The sequence below is a fragment of the Theropithecus gelada genome, chromosome X, assembly GCF_003255815.1.
Source record: "Theropithecus gelada isolate Dixy chromosome X, Tgel_1.0, whole genome shotgun sequence".
Taxonomy (NCBI): domain Eukaryota; kingdom Metazoa; phylum Chordata; class Mammalia; order Primates; family Cercopithecidae; genus Theropithecus; species Theropithecus gelada.
Window position 1 is genome coordinate 84,121,728 of NC_037689.1, and position 22,728 is coordinate 84,144,455.

Below are 22,728 nucleotides of genomic sequence, written 5' to 3' on the forward strand. Positions count from 1 at the left end.
TTGTATCAGGAAAGAATAAACACTCTAAGGAAGACCAGTATCGGAGATGTTGGTAGCCGGATTTGGATAAAGCAGTTTTGGGGAAAGGAGGAAATTACCTTCTTTAAGAGAAAACTTGGGAGGTTAGATGAAGAGGTAAACCTTAGAAGCCATAAGACTTTCCACTCAGACAGGGAGGGAAGACCACGCTCACTATAGAAGGTGATATTGCTCTTACCACCTGTCTCCTCTCTTCCTTCGCAACCAGGGATTATGAAAAGTTTGATGGCTGTGGGAGCAGCCTCAAGGGAAAAGCCAAAGGTGGAGAGACTTACATGTATCAGAGGGTGAGATGATTAGGAGAGGAAAGAGACCATGCTTCTCAGCTCCCTGCTTCCACATAGCCAGAAGACTTCTAGGAAACTGGCTACAAGTAGTAGGTGAATAATGGGTAACTTTTACTTCATGGACTGCATTTCTTAGGCTTGAATTGGTCATCAATTGTATGTAAAATGACTGCTCTAGAGAATGGTCCCAGTGGTCCAGTTCTCCATTCAAAGGCTCAATGCTGTTGCCATCTCCACTGACTAGAAAACCCTATCTTACTGCTCTGACTCTTTTTTTCTTTTTGTATTATTATGGGGTCCTTGTTCTGAGCTCTTTCTCAGATTTCAGCCGTTTATACTTCTTCTTGCCCCTACTGACAAAGTCCTGGCTCCATCTCTTTAATAGCTCCTGCCTTCTAAAACTGATTCCATCATTGGCCCTTACTCACATCAACAAATGTCAGTTTAAAAATTTCATTTTCATCTGTATAAAGTCATATTGCTTTGTAACCCTCCAGACACATATTATCGGCAGATGTAGCCAGACACATACTGTCTTTGAATCCAGATGCCTTTGCAGCAGCCCAGAGCTATGTATTCTACAAACCCCTGTGCCCAAAGGGGTAGCATTATGTCAACTGACAGAGTGATGCTGAAATATCAGAGCAATTCAAAGACCCTGCCCAGGAGCTAGTTCAACATTTTCTTATGCCCCACAGAATGCATTGCTAGTTAATTCAAAGCTATTACACCCAGAACAGGGATGGTTTCCATTGATACATCACTGCCTAGCTGAAGGGGCAGTCAACATCATCAACTTACATAACAAACACCAACAATGTTCCAGATAGTAGGCTAGATTCTAGGATTATACAAAGAGAAATGAAATCTCTGCCCACAAGAAACTTATAAACTAGTTCTAGAAGGTCTAGTTCAGATTTGGGCATGGTAGTGGATACCAACATTGATAAAATTATCATTGGAATTAGCACATCATGTAAGTGCTAGCAGGGTACAACACTGTCAATTCCAAGAATAGGACCAAATCCTCCTGGTGACCTTAATAGGTGTAGGACATCTCCGGGAGAGATGAGGTCCTTAGAGGGTGATCTTGAGAGATACAAATGCTACCATTGGCTCTCAGACATACTGAGAAAGGACTGAAGGTATCTGGAGTTGGAGGAGGGAGGATCCTTGTATACTTAGTTCTATGTTAAATAACTGATTGTTAGGTTAGGCTTCAGAAATAGTCTATGATCTTGGGTCTATGGAGAGTATATAAGATCATAAAGCACACTTGAAAAGGTAGGTTTTTTTTTTTTTTTTTTTTTGAGATGGAGTCTCACTCTGCCACCCAGGTTGGAGTGCAGTGGCGCAATCTCAGCTCACTGCAACCTCTACCTCCCAGTGTCAAGCGATTCTCCTTCCTCAGCCTCCCAAGTAGCTGGAGCCAGGCCCAGCTAATTTTTTTCTTGTATTTTTAGTAGATACAGGGTTCACCATGTTGGTCAGGCTGGTTTTGAATTCCTCACCTCAAGTGATTCGCCCCCCTGGGCCTCCCAAAGTGCTAGGATTACAGGCAAGAGTCACTGTGCCCTACGGAGAAGGTAGTTCTTAAAAGGATACTTTTACTAACAGATAATTCAGAAATGATAAAGGATCAGCTGAATAGACTTACCATCTGCTCCTTCATTGCTTTTACTTCTTTTATTGCGGCGAACACGCCTACTGTCTTCTTCAGAGTATGGCCTTTCATCAGGGAAGAAGAAATTCAATAGGGCCATCTGTAAAAATTACAAGTACATTAGTCAAAGGTTGACCCCACTCAGTCATAGCCAACATAAAAAACCAGCTTTCCATAGACAGTCTACCTGTACCTTAAGTTTGATGTGTCTAAAGCCTGAGCCCATCTTCCCCTCCACTGTACAAACCATTTTATTTTTGATACCATTATTATTCTAATCATGTAGGCATGAAATTTTGGTTAATTTCTGAATCCCGTTTCTTCCACCCTGAATATCTAATAAGTAATCCATCAGGTCCCATTTCTTCATATATTTCTGGGATTCAGAGAGCCCAGCCACAAACTTCTAACTTCCCACACATACTGAGGATGCCCACTCAGAATTTGAGTTGAACAGAAAATTAAACAGAAAACCTTGAATTTGGCTGGGAGCAGTGGCTCATGCCTGTAATCCCAGCACTTTTGAAGGTCAAGGTGGTCGGATCACCTGAGGTCAGGAGTTTGAAACCAGCCTGACCAACATGGAGAAACCCCATCTCTACTAAAAATACAAAATTAGCTGGGTGTGGTGGGGGGTGCCTGTAATCCCAGTTATTGGGGAGGCTGAGGCAGGAGAATCACCTGAACCCGGGAGGCGGAGGTTGCAGTGAGCTGAGGTCGCACCACTGCACTCCAGCCTGGGCAACAAGAGCAAAACTCTGTCAAAAAAAAGAAAGAAAAGAAAGAGAGAGAGAGAGAGAGAGAGAGAGAGAGAGAGAGAGAGAGAGAGAAAGAGAGAAAGAGAGAAAGAGAGAAAGAAAGAGAAAGAGAAAGAGAAAGAAAGAAAGAAAACTTGAGTTTGCTACTCCCCATTGGACTTCATTATTACACATTCATGATTTTGCCACATTCCTATTTATGATGTAATTTTGGTTTGTTCCCAAAATGCTGTGCATCCAATACTGAGGTACCATGTCAATGCTCTGGGAGTTGAGTCATGACAAAGCACACAATTATTTTCTCCTCTTCTGAGATTCCTACAGCACTTGTGGTCTATAAAACTAATTTTGGTACCTAGTCCTCTACTGTCTTATAATGGTCTCTTATAATAATATAATATGTTTCATATGTGAATGAGTCTGGCTTCACTAATGATCATAGCTTAAATATATACTTGCTGAATTGAATCATAATCTTTTAGCATGGGTGCTTTATTGTGGTAAAACCATGTGCTTCAGGTAAACAGTAAACACGGTAGTAGGACTGAGTGATTCTAATGCCAACTCTGCCACTTACTAGCTGTATAACCTTTAGTTTCCTCATCGGTAAATAGGGATAATAGTAGTACTTTGCAGATAAAACAGTTGTAGAGTTAGAACAGTACTTAGCATGTAGTATGCACTTAATAAATGTTTGCTACCACTATTATTGTTAAACTTAATCTTCAAAATAGAATGGTTAATTTGGGGCCTGAAAAAGAACAAATGAATCTGCATTTGCATTCTATTATCAGTTAAAAAAATAAACAATTCCAGAGTCCTCATGTCTGCTCCATCTCTGATTAAGTGGAAAAAAATGGGTTGGACCCAAGAAAGTCCTAATATTCTACACAAACTTTCTTCAAAATTCTGTGATTTACCCAATATCCTTAAGGTGTAAGATTAGCATCTTGAAGCATACATGAATGTATTAAATATAAAATTAATAAATCAAGGTGTAGGTAATTTCCATCTTGTCAACAGGATTGCATTTCAAAATAAACTGCCATTTTTCTAAAAAATGGTTGAACATCAATCAACAATTTCACATGGTTCAACTGAGTAGTATTTTTGAGCCACTTAAGTGGAATGTAAAAATGCATTTTCTCATAAAATCAACATAATAAAGTTTGGCTAGTTTTCCCGATAAGCCCACAGAAAGTTACTTAACTCACAATATAAATAAGCTAATGTACTAATAATAGTATAAAACCAACAGATTTTACTGCTGTTTACAATAAAATCTCAATCATTTGCAACTCTACAAGTCATCCTGGATAGAAGAGTTTTCTTAATAACTTTGAGTGCTGAAACTTACTTCAGCTATGCAGCCATTAAAAAAGAACAAGATCATGTCCTTTGCAGGGACATGGATGGTGCTGGAGGCCATTATCTTTAGCAAACTAATGCAGGAACAGAAAACCAAATATGGCATGTTTTCACTTATAAGTGGGAGCTAAATGATGGGAACACATGGACACATGGTGGAGACAACACGCACTGGAGCCTATTGGAGGGTGGAAAGTGGGAGGATGGAGAGGATCAGGAAAAATAACAAATGGATACTAGGCTTAATACCTGGGTGATGAAATAATTTGTATAATAAATGCCCAGGATACACATTTACCTATGTAACAAACTTGTACATCTTGCACATGTACCCCTGAACTTAAAATAAAAACTAATAAACCCCCCCAAAGACCCCAGTAATAATGATATTTACTTCAGTGTTTGTGAATATTAAAGTATATGATAGGGCCTAGTATAATGCAATAAAAAAGAAATAAGTTTATAATATGTGATTTAATTCAGGGCTGACTGAATATGTGGAGGACTATTTGCCTGTATGTTAAATGACCTCAGTCCACTATGGTTTTGAGGGTTTTTTAATATTACAATTACATGATAGAGCAATACATGCTTTGATGGAGAGGAGCTTTAACTTCTATGGGAGCAAGAGGGGAAGTATCTAACACAAACTGAAAGTGAACAAGTCGTCTTGGAGGAGGTTTGCTACCTCTGTGAGTCCTAAAGGATGTCAAGGATTTAGTGATAAATGGAAAATGGAAAAGGAATTCCAGGAAAAAGGAGCACTGTGCTTAAAGGTTCAGAGGAAAAAGAAAGAATAACAATTTTTGGAACTATAAGTAGCTTAGAATAAGTGGAATAAGGAGAGGGAATGGTGAGAAATAAGCCAAGGAGTATTAAGTAAGAGCCAGATTATCATGTTGAGGAATTTAGACTTAGATCCTGCAGCAGGGGGATCTTCTGAAGGATTTTTTCCCTTCTGAAATTTTCGTGCCTTATAAAAATTTGATATATAATTTACATCCAATAAAATGCACAAATTTTAAGCATACAGGTTGAAGAGATTTGACAAATGGACACGCTTTTGTAACTACCACCCAAATCAAGATAAATCAAGATTTCCATCACCCCCTAAAATTTTTCCTTGTGCCCTTTGGTCATTCTCCAGTGCCTCCGACCCTGAGACAACTACTGTTCTGATTTCTATCACAATAGCTTAATCTTTCCTGTTCTAGATTAGAATCATCCATTATAACTTTTCATATGTATGAATATGAATTTTCATTCAACATACTGTTAGTGAGATTCATTCATGTTGTTGCGTGTATCACTAGTTCATTCCTTTTTAGTGCTGAGTACCAGTATTTCACTGTATGGCTCTATCACATTTTTTTCTATGAATTCTCCCATTGATAGACATTTGGGTTGTTTCTAGTTTGGGGCTATTATAAATAAAGCTCATATGAACATTGATGTACAAGTCTTTGTGTAGACCTATGTTTTCATGTTTCTTGGGTAAACACCTAGGAGTAGAACCTCTGGGTTACATGGTATTGTAAGAAACTGCCAAACTATTTTCCAGAGTGACTGTACCATTTTAAATGCTCACCAACAACATATAAGGGTCCCAGTGCTCTGCATCTTCACCAACAATTGGTACTGTCAGTATATCCCCCCTTCTGGTGGATGTGAAGTACTGTTTCATTGTGCTTGGTTTTTGAGTGCTTAAACTTATTTTTAATGTTATTTTATCCTTTACCTTGCCTTCAACTATCAGATTTCACTTTACCTACCTGTAACATCTTGTCCAGTCCCTTCAGATTTGCTACTTATAACTTGCTATAGGCTTGACATTTAGTTAAAACTAATTAGACTCATGTACAAACAGAATAAACAGGCAATGAGTGTGGTTTTCAATGGCTTTTCCAATAAGTAAGATGCATATTTTCTAGTGGCTTAGAAGCCATTTGTTTACTACTTGATTTCTGGCTGTGGTCTAGATAGGTGAATCTATCATACACAAGTTCTATAAGAGTAGGTTATTAAGCATAATGCTATTTCTAGGAAAAGAGATTTTTGAAATGCAAATGAAGAACCTCCCCACCATTACCAACTATAAGTCCGGAGATTCCCTCATACTTGTTGTGCTCCCTCATGGGCTCAGCTCCTGTGGGAGTTCTGGCAGGGGCCCTAGCACCTTCCTATGTCCTAGTGGTGGCAGTAGGAAAAGATACTCTTGTATTAACTGTTCTAAGGTTCTAATAGGAGCTTGTGAGAACTCAAGCCCCCAGAAGAGGAGGGCTGAGGGAGAAACAAACTTCTGCAGACAGCAGAAACAACTCCACCTTCCATGAGTAGGAAGAGTAGTTGAAAGTCCCTCAAGAGAGGTTGTTGATGAATATGGGACATTCATAAATCAAGTGTTCATAGAAGAGAACTGCCTGCCTGTATACGAAAATGCTTTGAACATAGTTACATGGTTTGGCTGTGTCCCCACTCAGATCTCATGATTAATTCCCATGTGTTATGGGAGGGACCTGGTAGGAGGGAACTGAATCATGGTAGCAAGTCTTTCCCTGCCGTTCTTGTAATTAGTGAATAAGTTTCGTGAGATCTGATGGCTTTAAAAAGAGGACTTCCCCTGCACAAGCTCTCTCTCTTTGCCTGCTGCCATCCACGTAGGACGTAACTTGCTCTTCCTTGCGTTCCCCCATGATTGTGAGGCTTCCCCAGCCACGTGGAACTGTAAGTCCAATTAAACTTCTTGCTTTTTTAAATTGCCCAGTCTTAGGTATGTCTTTATCAGCAGAATGAAACAGACTAATACACGTAGTTTCTATTTTTTCAATAAAAACCAGAAGAAAACAACACAAAAACATTGCTTAAAATGAGAGAGTGCCTATTCGCAGGGCCCTTTTTTGCATCTCAGTTAGAGGTGGAAGGGAAAACTATCCTCTGTATAATGGTAAAGACGAAAATCAGTGGCTGCTCACACAAAATGTCTGAAATTCTAGTTTGAGTTTTGCATTCATCAGCATAGCCTCCAGAGGCAAGTTGCAGGATATGAACAAAACAGTCTTCACTTTTAGAATATTGCTTTCCTATTGCACAAGGGAGGAAGCATCAGGAATGTTGGCCACAGCCAGGCATTTTGCTCAAGGCGAAAAAAAAATCTAATTCTTTACACTTTATTAAGTGATTACACCCTTGTTTCCTATGGTAAAATTACATTGTAAACAGCACCTGCAGATTACAGGGATCTCAGCTGGAAACAATTCATTAACAGTGAGACATGAGAGATACATCCATTATTGCTAGTGACTCCCAGACACTTCTACAAACATATTTTTTATATATATGTAAACCCACAAAATTATGTGGTACTTTTTTGGTACCATGACATAGAATAAATTTAATTCATTTTCTATTTCATGGCTAATGTCCTTGATTTTACTAGATAATTCACAGAAAATTACTCATAAGCCTCTTTAGGGAAGGGATCACACAGACATTTTTGTATAGCTAGTGCCTAGCCCTGGGCCTGGCACATAATAGGGCCTAATAAATCTCATTCTGTTGAAAGAATAATTAGATTGTCTTTGTTCATGTTGTTATAACAAAATACCTGAGATTCGGTATCTTATAAAGAAGAGAAATTTATTTTCTGACAGTTCTAGGAGCTAGGAATTCCAAGATCAAGGTGCCAACAGGTTTGATTATGAAGTGGGGGCTACTCTCTGCTTCCAAGATGGCATCCTGTTGCTGCATCCTCCAGAGGGGAGGAACATGATGGAAGGCAGAAGGGCGAGAGAGCTGAATACTGCATAAAGCCTCTTTTAAAACGACCTTAATCCCATTCTCAAGGTAGGAGCCATAATGACCTAATTGGCTCTTAAAGGCCTCGCCTCTTAATACCACCACATTGGCAACACCTACATTTCGGAGGGGACATACTTAAACCAGAGAGCAGACTATCACCAATTCATTCCCTAAAGCCAATATATGTATATTTTTTACTCTAATTGAGCCTAGTTTTTGAGATCCATCATGGAGAGGTACACTAAGGATTCAATACACTACTGGCAGGAATCAAATCAAAGGGATCCTAAGACTGAGAATCCTATAGGTCAGTGGTTCTCAAACTTCAGTGTACATCAGAATCACTAGGCATGAGTGTCAAATGCAGAATCCTAGGCCTTTCCCTTCCCAAATTTAGAGTCAGTCTGAGGTGGAACCCTAGAATCTGACTTTTCAACTTGCTCACTAGGGGATTCTGATGCACCCAGTCTTTTAACTAAACTTGGAGAAACAGCTGTCTTGTTCATTTATCAGTTCATTACCTTTAGGCTGAAAAAACAAAGTCCTTTGTTTTCTTCTGGGTAAAATAGGGGTATTGCACAGCTAGTGTTTTTCACCTTTTCTTCTATCATTCCCAGAGTTAATGTATTTATGAAATTGGTACTTCATGTGCCTCAAGAGAAGGCAGGTACATACCAGGCTCTGTAAAATCAGTGAATCAGATTTCTCTTTCAATGTTGTTGAATATAAAATCTATGTTTCTTATTGCAAGCACTGCTATCGCTATCATCAGCCATGAGCAATCAGCTGGGACCTTCAAATAAATTAAACGATTTATGCCCTGAAACATTCAACAAAACCTCTGATTTCACTATTGCAAGATATGAGCATCCTGGCACCAATGAGTGAAATAGGGTTGCCTCATTGGTACATATCCATGATGGATATGTCATAGATATAAAATGATTACAAAAGATGGCATTGAACGCACTTTTAATCATAAGAACCCTTAACTCGACATGCTTTGATTATCAACAAAAGGTCTAGAGAAGGTCATTCAGGGTGGTGTTGTCTGAATAAACATTGAGTACTTACCATATGGAAGGCACTGAACTAGAAACTATTTTTAATATATATAGACAAACAACATACAAATAATTTTTTGGTTTTTTGTAGCAGTGATAGCACTACACAATAGGAGGTAGTAAGGATTCAAAAACAGTGTGACAACAACAGAAGCACAGTATGTGCTAGTTGCTGAACAGAGTGTGCCAACTCCTGGGAGTAAGCAAACAAGGACATTCAACATTGATCACAGCATCCCATGGGAGCTGTCACCAGTGGGGTGGGGGTGGAGGTGGCAGCAATCAGGCCAAATGCCAAATGAAACTGGCATCTTGGACATCTCTGATGTGAGTGCCAGGGATTGGCATGTCTTGTAGATATGTCAGAGGATGACTGAAATTATGGAGTAAGGCTAAATGTGGAATCAAAACACAACCAACATTTTTTCATCACATAGAGCTAAAAGCAGGCACTGAATTTTGCTTCCTAGGCAGTTTGACTTAAAAATCACTGCCCAACAATGCAAGTAACTACAAAGTAGAAAGGAAAATAAAAAACTATTTTTACTTGGGAAGATTACCATGGAATGGCACCACTGTGAAATTGTACTACAGACCAGTTCAATCTCTGGCTTTTCTTAGATCCCATTTGGGGCAGAACAGATCGCCTCACATTTATCAAATAATGCCTTATATATCTTAATTGTAATTTTTCTTCCCCCATAGGTAGTAAGCTCCTCAATGGCAGGTATATTTGTGGGCCCAGAACCAGTGTGTACTTGTCCTCTGGACAGGGTGAAATCTATTTAAGATGTACATCAAGGAGAAAGATGAGTTATTAGAAACATATAACTATTAATGCAAAGGGGGAAAATGTACCCCTGCCCTGACTTTTTGTTTCCTAGGTTTAGCTTGATTTCTAACATCCAGAACAAGTTGAAAAACTAAAAGCTTACTGAATTGATCCTCATCAATGGAAAATATAAGTTGGGTCCAGCTTTTGTATGACTTTGAAATTGTACACCCACCACAGATATCACATCTACTTGGTGAACTGTTTTATTGTCAGAGTCAGAGTCATGCTTAATGTAAAATGGTAAGAGGGGATGACTACTACTGAGATTCTGGAAGTCAGCTGGTCTATCAGCATTAAATCACTGTTCCTTGCTGACATGTGTAGAGATACAATGGCAGAAGGAAACCCAAGCATCTTTGGCATGGTGAGCTTTATGGCATAACCACAAGCAGGCGTGGCATAAGAAATACTCTAAAGGATGAATTCAAGAATAGCTCCAAATAACGTTAACATAGCTGTGGGCTGCTGGGGAAAACAGCAGCAGAGACCAGCTTAGAATGCAACAATATGGATTCTTTGAACTTTTTGAGCAAAGGCTTTCAGCTGACCACAAGTCAAACACAGAAATACATACAGTGACAGGCTCTACAAGTAGCAGCTGCAGACACAAATTAAAAAATGGTTTGTATGTATGTCATATAGAAAGGACTTTTGGTTGAAGATTTAGTCTTTGCTCCACATGAGAGTGGATGAGATCAGTAGTGACATCTTTGAATAAAAGGAAGGGCAACTATATATACTGGATGACACTGCCTTCCCTTGGAAGTGTGTGCTTATTTATTTTGTAATTCCTCGTACTTCTAAAGTGAAAGGTGCTTTGGCATATAAAGAGAAAAACATACTCTTCCACTTGCAGTACCTGGAAATCACTAAAGGCAATCAGTTGTGAGTTTATAAATTAAATGAGCTCTGGATTCAGAAAACATTAGCTCAAACACAACCTCTTAATTGTGAATTGTTAAATGGCTCTTAAACATTTGATAATGATGTTGTAGTTTACCTTTATGAAGTTGGATTAGCACAAGTTAGAGTAGCGTTTATGACTAAAATGACATTGCCTGAGAAATACATTTAAACTAGGATTTTTTTTTCTCCTTGTCCAAAATTTCACTATTAATAGCACTCTACAAAATCCATTCTGCTGCCAATGGAGACTTAAACCACATAAACTACCCCTAAGCCACATCTGACTACAACATTCAAGATAAATATGAAGGAAGGATAAAAGTGAGGTAGTTAGTGAAAAGAGAGTTGCAACAGTCAGAACTTGGGGGAGGGGAATAGGATACAAGTAAGAAGCAAATTAAGAAACAGATGACTATTGATTCTGAGAAGGCAAAAATGTTCCAAATATTATAAAAAAATTAAGTAGTAGGAAAAATTTTAAGGAATGATGAGTGATATTCAGTTTACATTGATATTGAAATACATTGTAGACTAGAGTTCAACTGTTATAACTAGGGCTCAGATAATGAAAGAAAGACTAGAAACAATGGTCCAAATAGACTCATGGGCTTGGGTAGATAACAAGGATATGAACGCAGATATGTGGCCAGTGGATCATTAATCCAGGACTGGCTCACAGGAATGTGAGTATAGAAAGTGAATCTCAGAGATCAGTAAGTAACTTCAGAGGAAAAGGTCAAGAAGGATAGGCTATAAGCACAGCAGATTGAATTCAAAGAAGAGTTTAAGATACAGGTATCTTAGGGGCAGGCAGGTTAATCAGCAAGGATTTAGTCTGTAATAAATGCCTGAAACAAACCTGAGAATTGGGAAAAACAGTAAAGGTCCTGGGACACAAATTCAGGATTTTAAAGACTATAACACTAGAATCACCAAGAGCATAAAAGGACTGGTAAGAAAACTACGAGACCAGCAAGACCACTGTGAGATTAGACAAATCCAAAGCTGCGATGCTGTTCTCTGTTAGCTTGGCATTTTAGTGCCTCACGTGTCCAAGTGTGTTCCAGGGCCTCCCTTCGGATAAATACAAAATAATTCATTATGTGACATCATGGCAGGCCAATAGTATTTCAGTGGCTGTAAAACTGAGAGACAAATGTCTTGAGAGACAATTTTTTTCAATATGGCTACTGACTGGAATCCAGCATTAGGGTGTCTATGGAAATGTCATTTTCTTAGAGGAAAATTCCTGACTCTTGCTTGTGACCATGAAAGTGAGTGAAGAAAGTATGTTAAGTGTTGTCTCATGAATATTTTGTATAGTATCTCAATGGAGCAACCCACTCAAAAAGAAATTAGGATAAAATATAAACAAATGAAATGAAGTATAGCAAAATACCCTATTCATTAGAGTCAATTTTATGCATATTCATTGATTGTTAGTATTAGGGACTAACAGTATCTTTCCATGGAGCAATGGAGAATTAGATTTCAATGCTTTGTACTAATCTCTTTCACAGAGCTTTAACTCTAATGAATCCCCTGATTTCTATAAATGGATAAACAATGTAGGTTTGTCCAGTTCATACCTGATTGCTCCTAATTACAAATATTTTCCAAAAAATCCACAGAAACTCCATAAACTTTAAAATTTAACAAGTATATAGTCATCTGCATCAAGGTAACTGACTAACCAAACAGTTTTAGCCCCTCTCTCTCCCAAGATCCCATTAAAATGACATTAAACAAACAGAGGTGGAGGAGGTGGAGCAAGATGGCCAAATGAAAGCCTTCAGGCCGGGCGCGGTGGCTCAAGCCTGTAATCCCAGCACTTTGGGAGGCCGAGACGGGCGGATCACGAGGTCAGGAGATCGAGACCATCCTGGTGAACACAGTGAAACCCCGTCTCTACTAAAACTACAAAAAACAAGCCGGGCGAGGTGGTGGGCGCCTGTGGTCCCAGCTACTCGGGAGGCTGAGGCAGGAGAATGGCGTGAACTCGGGAGGCGGAGCTTGCAGTGAGCTGAGATCCGGCCACTGCACTCCAGCCTGGGCAACAGGGCAAGACTCCGTCTCAAAAAAAAAAAAAAAAAAAAAAAAAAAGAAAGCCTTCAGTGATCATCCCCCCTTGCAGGAACACCAAACTGAACAAATATCCATACAAAAAAGCATCTAAATAAGAACCAAAAATCAGATGAGTGATCATGGTACCTAGTTTTAATATCATATTAAGGAAAGAGGCACTGAAAAGGGTAGGAAAGACAGTCTTAAGCCACCTATGCTACCTCTCACCCATCCCCCGACAGTGGCCATGAAGCACAGAGAGAATCTGCACTTTGGGGGGGGAGAGAACAGTGACTGTGACTTTGCATTGAAACTCAGTGCTGCCCTGTCACAGCGAAAAGCAACCTGGGGCAGAACTCAGCTGGCAACCACCGAAGGAACATTAGACCAGTGCTAGCCAGAGGAGAACTGTCCATCCCAGTGGTTGGAACCCAAGTTCTGGCAAGCCCTAACACTGCAGGCTAAAGTGCTTTGGGGTTCTAAATAAACTTGAAAGGCAGTCTAGGCTGCAAGGACAACAATTCCTTGGCAAGTCCTAGTGCTGTGCTGGGTTTGGAGACAGTGGCTTGGAATGCATGCAATCTAGTGGTATATCAGCTGGGGTGGCCAAGGGAGTGCTTGCATCACCCCTCCCTCAACCAAAAGCAGTGCAGCTCAGAACTCCAGGAGAGATTCCTTCCCTTTTCTTGAGGAGAGGCGAGGGGAGAATAAAGAGGACTTTGTCTTGAAAGTTGGATGCCAGCTCAGACACAGTAGAATAGGGTACCAGGCAGAGTCCTAAGGCTCCTGTTCCAGGCCCTGGCTCCTGGATGACATTTCTAAACACACCCTGGGTCAGAAGGGAACCTGCTGCAATGAAGGGAAGGATCCAGTCCTGACAGAATCCATCACCTGCTGACTGAAGAGCCTTTGGCCCCTGAAAAACCAGCAGTGGTAGCCAGGCAGTACTCACCACAGGCCTTGTGTGAGATTCAGCTGTGCTGGCTTCAGGTGTGGCCCAGTACATTCCCAACTGTGGTGGCTATGAGAGAATCCTCTTGCTTGACAAAAGGAGAGGGAAGAGTAAAAGGGACTTTGTTTTACAGCTTAGGTCCTAGCTCAGCCACAGTGGGGTAGAGCACCAAGTGGGCTCTTGGGGTCCCAAATTCTAGGCCTTGGCTCTTGGATGGCATTTCTGGACCTGTCCTGGGCCAGAGGGGAGCCCACTGCCCTGAAGGAAGAGTCCCAGGCCTGGCAGCATTCACCACAAGCTGACTAAAGACCCTTGGGCCTTGAGTGAACACTGGCAATAGCCAGGCAGTACTCGCCATGGGCCTGAGGCAGTGGTAGCCACAGGGAGAGACTCTTCTGCTTGAGGAAAGGGGAAGGAAGAGTGTGAAGGGCTTTGTCTTGCACTTTGGGTGTCAGCTCAGCCACAGTAGAATAGAGCATCAAGTAGGTTCCTATGCTTCCTGACTCCATGTCCTGGCTCCTGGATGGCATCCTTGGACCTGTCTGGGGCCAGGGAGACTTGCCACCCTGAAGGGAATATCATAAGCTTGGCTAGATTTGCCACCTGCTGATTGTAGAGCCCTTGGGCCTTGAGTGAACATAGGCAGTAGCCAGGCAGTGGTCACCACAGCCTGGGGTGAGACTCAGTGCTATCCTGGCCTTGGGTCTGATCCAGCACAGTCCAGGTGGTGGTGACCACAGTGGTGCTTGTGTCACCCCTCTCCTAGCCTCAGACAGCTCAGCATAGAGACAGAGACTCTGTTTGGGGGAAAGTAAGGGAAGAGAGCAAGAGTCTCTGTATGGTGATTTAGGGAATTCTCCCAGATCTTACCCATGACCATCTAGGTGGTACCTCTATGAGTCTGCAAGAGCCACAGCATTATTGGGCTTGGGGTGGCCCTAAAGCTGCAGTGACCAAAGACTTAGATCACAACACTCAAGTCCCTTCAAATACCTGGAAAGCTCTCCCAAGAAGGATGGGTACAAATAAACCTAGACTGCGGAGACTAGTCAATACCTAACTGTTCGATGCCCAGACATTGATGAATATCCACAAGCATCAAGACCTTACCAAATGAACTAAATAAGGCATTGGTGACCAATCCTGGAGAAAAAGAGATATGTGACTTCTCAGAGAATTCAACATAGCTGTTTTGAGGAAGCTCAATGAAATCCAAGCTAACACAGAGAAGAAATTTAGAATCCTATCAGATAAATTTAACAAAGAGATTGAAACAAAAAGAATAAAGAAGAAATTCTGGAGCTGAAAAATGCAATTGGCATACTGAAGAATGCATCAGAGTCTCTTACTAGCAGAATTGATCAAGCAGAAGCAAAAATTAGTAAGCCTGAAGACAGGCTACTTGAAAATACACAGTCAGAGGAGACAAAAGAAAAAAGAATACAAAAAATGAAGCATGCCTACAGGATCTAGAAAATAGCCTCAAAAGGGCAAATACAAGAGTTATTTGCCTTAAAGAAGAGATAGAGAGAGATCAGGGTAGAAACTTTCTTCAAAGGGATAACAGAGAATGTCCCAAACCTGGAGAAAGATATCCATATTCAAGTATAAGAAGGTTATAGAATACCAAGCAGATTTAACCCAAAAAAGACTACCTCATAGCATTTAATTATCAAACTCCCAAAGGTGAAGGATAAAGAAAGGATCCTGAAAGCAGCAAGAGAAAAAAAACGAATAACATAACAATGGAGCTCTATACATCTGGCAACAGACTTCTCAGTGGAAACCCTACAGACTAGAAGAGAGTGGCATGACATATTTAAAGTGCTGAAGGAAAAAAAAACACCTTTTACCCTAGAATACTATATTCAGTGAAGATCTCCTTCAAACGTGAAGGAGAAATAAAGACTTTCCCAGACAAACAAAAGTGAGGGATTTCAACACAAGGCCTGTCCTACAAAAAATGCTAAAGGGAGTACTTCGATCAGAAAGAAAAGAACATTAATAAGTAATAAATAACCACCTGCACATACGAAACTCACTGGTAATAGTAAGTACACAGGAAAACACAGAATATTATAACATTGTAACTCTGGTGTGCGAATGACTCTTATCCTAAGTATAAAGACTAAATGAAGAACCAATAAAAAATAATAACTACAGCAACTTTTCAAGACATAGACAATAAAATAAGATATAAATAGAAAAGAAGGTTTTAAAGTGGGGGGATGAAGTTAAAGTGTAGAGTTTCTATTAGTTTTCTCTTTGCTTGTTAGTTTGTTTGTATATGTAATCATTGTTGTCATCAGTTTAAAATAAATGGTTATAAGATATTATTTGCAAGCATAAATGGTAATCTTAAGTAAAAAAATACAACAGATACACAAAAAATCAAAATCAAGAAATTAAATCATACCATCAGAGAAAATCACCTTCACTAGAAGGACGACAGGAAGAAAGGAAAGAAGGAAGAGATGACCACAAAAATATAAAACAAGTAATAAAATGGCAGGAGTAAGTCTTTACTTATCAATAATAACATAAAAAAACATAGAGTGGCTGAGTAGATAAAAAATCAAGACCCAATAATCTGTTGCCTACAAGAAACACACTTCATGTATAAAGACACACATAGACTGAAAATAAAGGGATGGAAAAAGATATTCCATGCCAATGGAAACAAAAAAATTAGCAGGAATAGCTATACTTATAGCAGACAAAATATATTTCAAGACAAAAGCTATAAAAAGAGACAAAGAAGGTCATTATATAATGATAAAGGGGTCAATTCAACAAGAAGATATAACAATTTTAAATATATATATGCACCCAACTCTGGAGGACCCAGATATATAAAACAAATATTATTAGAGCTAAAGAGAGAGATGGACCCCAAGACAGTAATAGCTGGAGACTTCAACACTTCTCTTTCAGCATTGGATAGATCATCCAGACAGAAAATCAACAAAGAAACATCAGACTTAATCTGCACTATAGACCAAATGGACCTAATAGATATTCACAGAACATTTCATCCAATGGTTGCAAAGTATATACTCTTCTTCTCAGCACATGGATCATTCTCAAGGATAGACCATATGTTAGGCCACAAGAGAAATCTTAAAATATTCAAAAACTTGAAATAATATCAAGTATCTTCCCTGACCACGATGGAATAAAACTAGAAACCAATAACGAGGAATTTTGGAAACTATACAAACACATGGAAATTAAACAATATACTCCTGAATGACCAGTGGGCCGATGAAGAAATTAAGAAGGAAATTAAAAAATTTCTTGAAGCAAATGAAAATGGAAATACAACATACAAAAACCTATGGAATACAGTGAAAGCAGTACTAAGAGGAAAGTTTATAACAATAAGTGCCTACAATAAAAAACTAGAAAAATTTCAAATGAACAACCTAATGGTGTATCTTAAAGAACTAGAATTGCACTTAATTGCACATTGAAAACTAACTAAAATAGCATAATGGTATTGTTTGTAACATAAAGGATAAATGTTTGAGGAAATGGATACCCCATTTACCATGATGTGATTAATATGTACTGCATGCCTGTATCAAAAAACCTCATGTAACTCACAAATATATACACCTACTATGTACTCACAAAAGTTAAAAAAGAACCAGAAATGCAAGAGCAAAGCAAACTCAAAATTAGTAGAAGAAAAGAAATAATAATGGCCAGAGTAGAAATTTGAAATAAAAATACAAAAGATCCTATGTATGTCTCTGCGTGTGAGATGGGTCTCCTGAATACAGCAGACTGATGGGTCTTGACTCTTTATCCAGTTTGCCAGTCTGTGTCTTTTAATTGGACCATTTAGTCCATTTACATTTAAGGTTAAGATTGTTATGTGTGAACTTGATCCTGCCATTATGATATTAACTGGTTATTTTGCTCGTTAGTTGATGGAGGAAGATTTACCAAGCAAATGGAGAACAAAAAAAAGCAGGGGTTGCAATACTAGTCTCTGATAAAACAGACTTTAAACCATCAAAGATCAAAAGGGACAAAGAAGGCCATTACATAATGGTAAAGGGATCAATTCAACAGGAAGAGCTAACTATCCTCAATATATATGCACCCAATACAGGAGCACCCAGATTCATAAAGCAAGTCCTTAGAGACTTACAAAGAGACTTAGACTCCCATACAATAATAATGGGAGACTTCAACACTCCACTGTCAACATTAGACAGATCAACAAGACAGAAAGTTAACAAGGATATCCAGGAATTGAACTCATCTCTGCAGCAAGCAGACCTAATAGACATCTATAGAACTCTCCACCCCAAATCAACAGAATATACATTCTTCTCAGCACCACATCGTACTTACTCCAAAATTGACCATATAATTGGAAGTAAAGCACTCCTCAGCAAATGTACAAGAACAGAAATTATAACAAACTGTCTCTCAGACCACAGTGCAATCAAACTAGAACTCAGGACTAAGAAACTCAATCAAAACCGCTCAACTACATGGAAACTGAACAACCTGCTCCTGAATGACTACTGGGTACATCACGAAATGAAGGCAGAAATAAAGATGTTCTTTGAAACCAATGAGAACAAAGATACAACATACCAGAATCTCTGGGACACATTTAAAGCAGTGTGTAGAGGGAAATTTATAGCACTAAATGCCCACAAGAGAAAGCAGGAAAGATCAAAAATTGACACTCTAACATCGCAATTAAAAGAACTAGAGAAGCAAGAGCAAACACATTCGAAAGCTAGCAGAAGGCAAGAAATAACTAAGATCAGAGCAGAACTGAAGGAGATAGAGACACAAAAATCCCTCCAAAAAATCAATGAATCCAGGAGTTGGTTTTTTGAAAAGATCAACAAAATTGACAGACCACTAGCAAGACTAATAAAGAAGAAAAGAGAGAAGAATCAAATCGACGCAATTAAAAATGATAAAGGGGATATCACCACCGACCCCACAGAAATACAAACTACCATCAGAGAATACTATAAACACCTCTACGCAAATAAACTGGAAAACCTAGAAGAAATGGATAATTTCCTGGACACTTACACTCTTCCAAGACTAAACCAGGAAGAAGTTGAATCCCTGAATAGATCAATAGTAGGCTCTGAAATTGAGGCAATAATTAATAGCCTACAAACCAAAAAAAGTCCAGGACCAGATGGATTCACAGCTGAATTCTACCAGAGGTATAAGGAGGAGTTGGTACCATTCCTTCTGAAACTATTCCAATCAATAGAAAAAGAGGGAATCCTCCCTAACTCATTTTATGAGGCCAACATCATCCTGATACCAAAGCCTGGCAGAGACACAACAAAAAAAGAGAATTTTAGACCAATATCCCTGATGAACATCGATGCAAAAATCCTCAATAAAATACTGGCAAACCGGATTCAACAACACATCAAAAAGCTTATCCACCATGATCAAGTGGGCTTCATCCCTGGGATGCAAGGCTGGTTCAACATTTGCAAATCAATAAACATAATCCAGCATATAAACAGAACCAAAGACAAGAACCACGTGATTATCTCAATAGATGCAGAAAAGGCTTTTGACAAAATTCAACAGCCCTTCATGCTAAAAACGCTCAATAAATTCGGTATTGATGGAACGTACCTCAAAATAATAAGAGCTATTTATGACAAACCCACAGCCAATATCATACTGAATGGGCAAAAACTGGAAAAATTCCCTTTGAAAACTGGCACAAGACAGGGATGCCCTCTCTCACCACTCCTATTCAACATAGTGTTGGAAGTTCTGGCTAGGGCAATTAGGCAAGAGAAAGAAATCAGGGGTATTCAGTTAGGAAAAGAAGAAGTCAAATTGTCCCTGTTTGCAGATGACATGATTGTATATTTAGAAAACCCCATTGTCTCAGCCCAAAATCTCCTTAAGCTGATAAGCAACTTCAGCAAAGTCTCAGGATACAAAATTAATGTGCAAAAATCACAAGCATTCTTATACACCAATAACAGACAAACACAGAGCCAAATCATGAATGAACTTCCATTCACAATTGCTTCAAAGAGAATAAAATACCTAGGAATCCAACTTACAAGGGATGTAAAGGACCTCTTCAAGGAGAACTACAAACCACTGCTCAGTGAAATAAAAGAGGACACAAACAAATGGAAGAACATACCATGCTCATGGATAGGAAGAATCAATATTGTGAAAATGGCCATACTGCCCAAGGTAATTTATAGATTCAATGCCATCCCCATCAAGCTACCAATGAGTTTCTTCACAGAATTGGAAAAAACTGCTTTAAAGTTCATATGGAACCAAAAAAGAGCCCGCATCTCCAAGACAATCCTAAGTCAAAAGAACAAAGCTGGAGGCATCACGCTACCTGACTTCAAACTATACTACAAGGCTACAGTAACCAAAACAGCATGGTACTGGTACCAAAACAGAGATATAGACCAATGGAACAGAACAGAGTCCTCAGAAATAATACCACACATCTACAGCCATCTGATCTTTGACAAACCTGAGAAAAACAAGAAATGGGGAAAGGATTCCCTATTTAATAAATGGTGCTGGGAAAATTGGCTAGCCATAAGTAGAAAGCTGAAACTGGATCCTTTCCTTACTCCTTATACGAAAATTAATTCAAGATGGATTAGAGACTTAAATGTTAGACCTAATACCATAAAAATCCTAGAGGAAAACCTAGGTAGTACCATTCAGGACATAGGCATGGGCAAAGACTTCATGTCTAAAACACCAAAAGCAACGGCAGCAAAAGCTAAAATTGACAAATGGGATCTAATTAAACTAAAGAGCTTCTGCACAGCAAAAGAAACTACCATCAGAGTGAACAGGCAACCTACAGAATGGGAGAAAATTTTTGCAATCTACTCATCTGACAAAGGGCTAATATCCAGAACCTACAAAGAACTCAAACAAATTTACAAGAAAAAAACAGACAACCCCATCAAAAAGTGGGCAAAGGATATGAACAGACATTTCTCAAAAGAAGACATTGATACAGCCAACAGACATATGAAAAAATGCTCATCATCACTGGCCATCAGAGAAATGCAAATCAAAACCACAATGAGATACCATCTCACACCAGTTAGAATGGCGATCATTAAAAAGTCAGGAAACAACAGGTGCTGGAGAGGATGTGGAGAAATAGGAACACTTTTACACTGTTGGTGGGATTGTAAACTAGTTCAACCATTATGGAAAACAGTATGGCGATTCCTCAAGGATCTAGAACTAGATGTACCATATGACCCAGCCATCCCATTACTGGGGATATACCCAAAGGATTATAAATTATGCTGCTATAAAGACACATGCACACGTATGTTTATTGCAGCACTATTCACAATAGCAAAGACTTGGAATCAACCCAAATGTCCATCAGTGACAGTCTGGATTAAGAAAATGTGGCACATATACACCATGGAATACTATGCAGCCATAAAAAAGGATGAGTTTGCATCCTTTGTAGGGACATGGATGCAGCTGGAAACCATCATTCTTAGCAAACTATCACAAGAACAGAAAACCAAACACCGCATGTTCTCACTTATAGGTGGGAACTGAACAATGAGATCACTTGGACTCGGGAAGGGGAACATCACACACCGGGGCCTATCATGGGGAGGGGGGAGGGGGGAGGGATTGCACTGGGAGTTATACCTGATGTAAATGACGAGTTGATGGGTGCAGCAGACCAACATGGCACAAGTATACATATGTAACAAACCTGCACGTTATGCACATGTACCCTACAACTTAAAGTATAATAATAATAAATAAATTAAAATAAATAAATAAATAAATAAAAATAAAACAAAAAAAATACAAAAGATCAATAAAATGAAAAGTTTTTTATCAAAAGACAAACAAAACAAAATCAACAAACCTTTAGCCCAACTAACTACAAAAAGAGAGAAAACCTAAAGTAATAAAATTAGAGATGAAAAAGGAGACATTATAACTGACACTGAAGAAATACAAAAGATCATATAGGCTATTATGAGCAACTGTATGCCAATACATTGAAAAATCTAGAAGAAATGAGTAAATTCCTAGACACATACAACTTACCAAGATTGAACCATGATGAAATCCATCACCTGAACAGACTAATAACAAATAATGAGATTTAAGTTGTAATAAAACATCTCCCAGCAAAGAAAAGCCTGGGACCCAATTGCTTCAGTGCTCAATTTTATCAAACATTTAAAAAAGAACTAATATCAATCCTTCTCAAACTATTCCAAAAAACAGAGAATGAGGGAGTACTTCCAAACTCATTCTATAAGGCCAGTATTACCCTGATACCAAAACCAGACAAAAACATCAAAAAAAAAGAAAACTACAAGCCAATATCCCTGATAAACATTGATACAAAAACCCTCAACAAAATACTAGCAAACTGAATTCAACAACACATTGAAAAGATCACTCACTGTGACCAGGTGGCATTTATCCCAGGAATGCAAGGATGGCTCAACATATGCAAGTCAATCAATGTGATACATCATATCAACAGAACGAAGGACAAAAATGATATGATCATTTCAACTGATGCTGAAAAAAGAGTTTGATAAAATTCAACATCTGTTCATCATAAAAACCCTCAACAAACTGGGTTTAGAAGGAACATACCTCAATACAAAAAAAGTCACATATAACAGACCCACAGTTAGTATCATACTCAATAGGGAAAAACTGAAAGCCTTTCCTCCAAGAGCTAGAATAAGACAAAGATGCCCATTTTCACCACTGTTATTCAAGACAGTACTGGAAGTCCTGGCTAGAGCAATTGGATGACAGAAAGATATAAAGGGCACGCAAATTGGAAAGGATAAAGTTGAATTATCTTTATTTGTAGATAAAATGATCTTATATATGGAAAAAACTAAAGACTCCACCAAAAAAACGATTAGAACTGATAAACAAGTTCAGTAACATTGCAGGATAAAAAAAATCAACATAGCA

At 38.9% G+C, this 22,728-nt stretch overlaps 1 protein-coding gene across 4 annotated transcripts in view; it reads right to left on the reverse strand.

The window, feature by feature from the left end:
* The window catches only part of EDA (ectodysplasin A), a 435,590-nt gene that overhangs the window by 87,768 nt on the left and 325,094 nt on the right, over nucleotides 1-22,728 (reverse strand). For 3 of the 4 annotated variants that reach the window (XM_025372254.1, XM_025372253.1, XM_025372252.1), the window contains exon 2: nucleotides 1,984-2,089. In XM_025372254.1, coding sequence (XP_025228039.1) covers nucleotides 1,984-2,089 — 106 coding nt within the window. Of the gene's footprint in view, nucleotides 1-1,637; nucleotides 2,090-22,728 lie in introns of those variants that run through there. The other variant, XM_025372255.1, reaches the window with a different exon arrangement.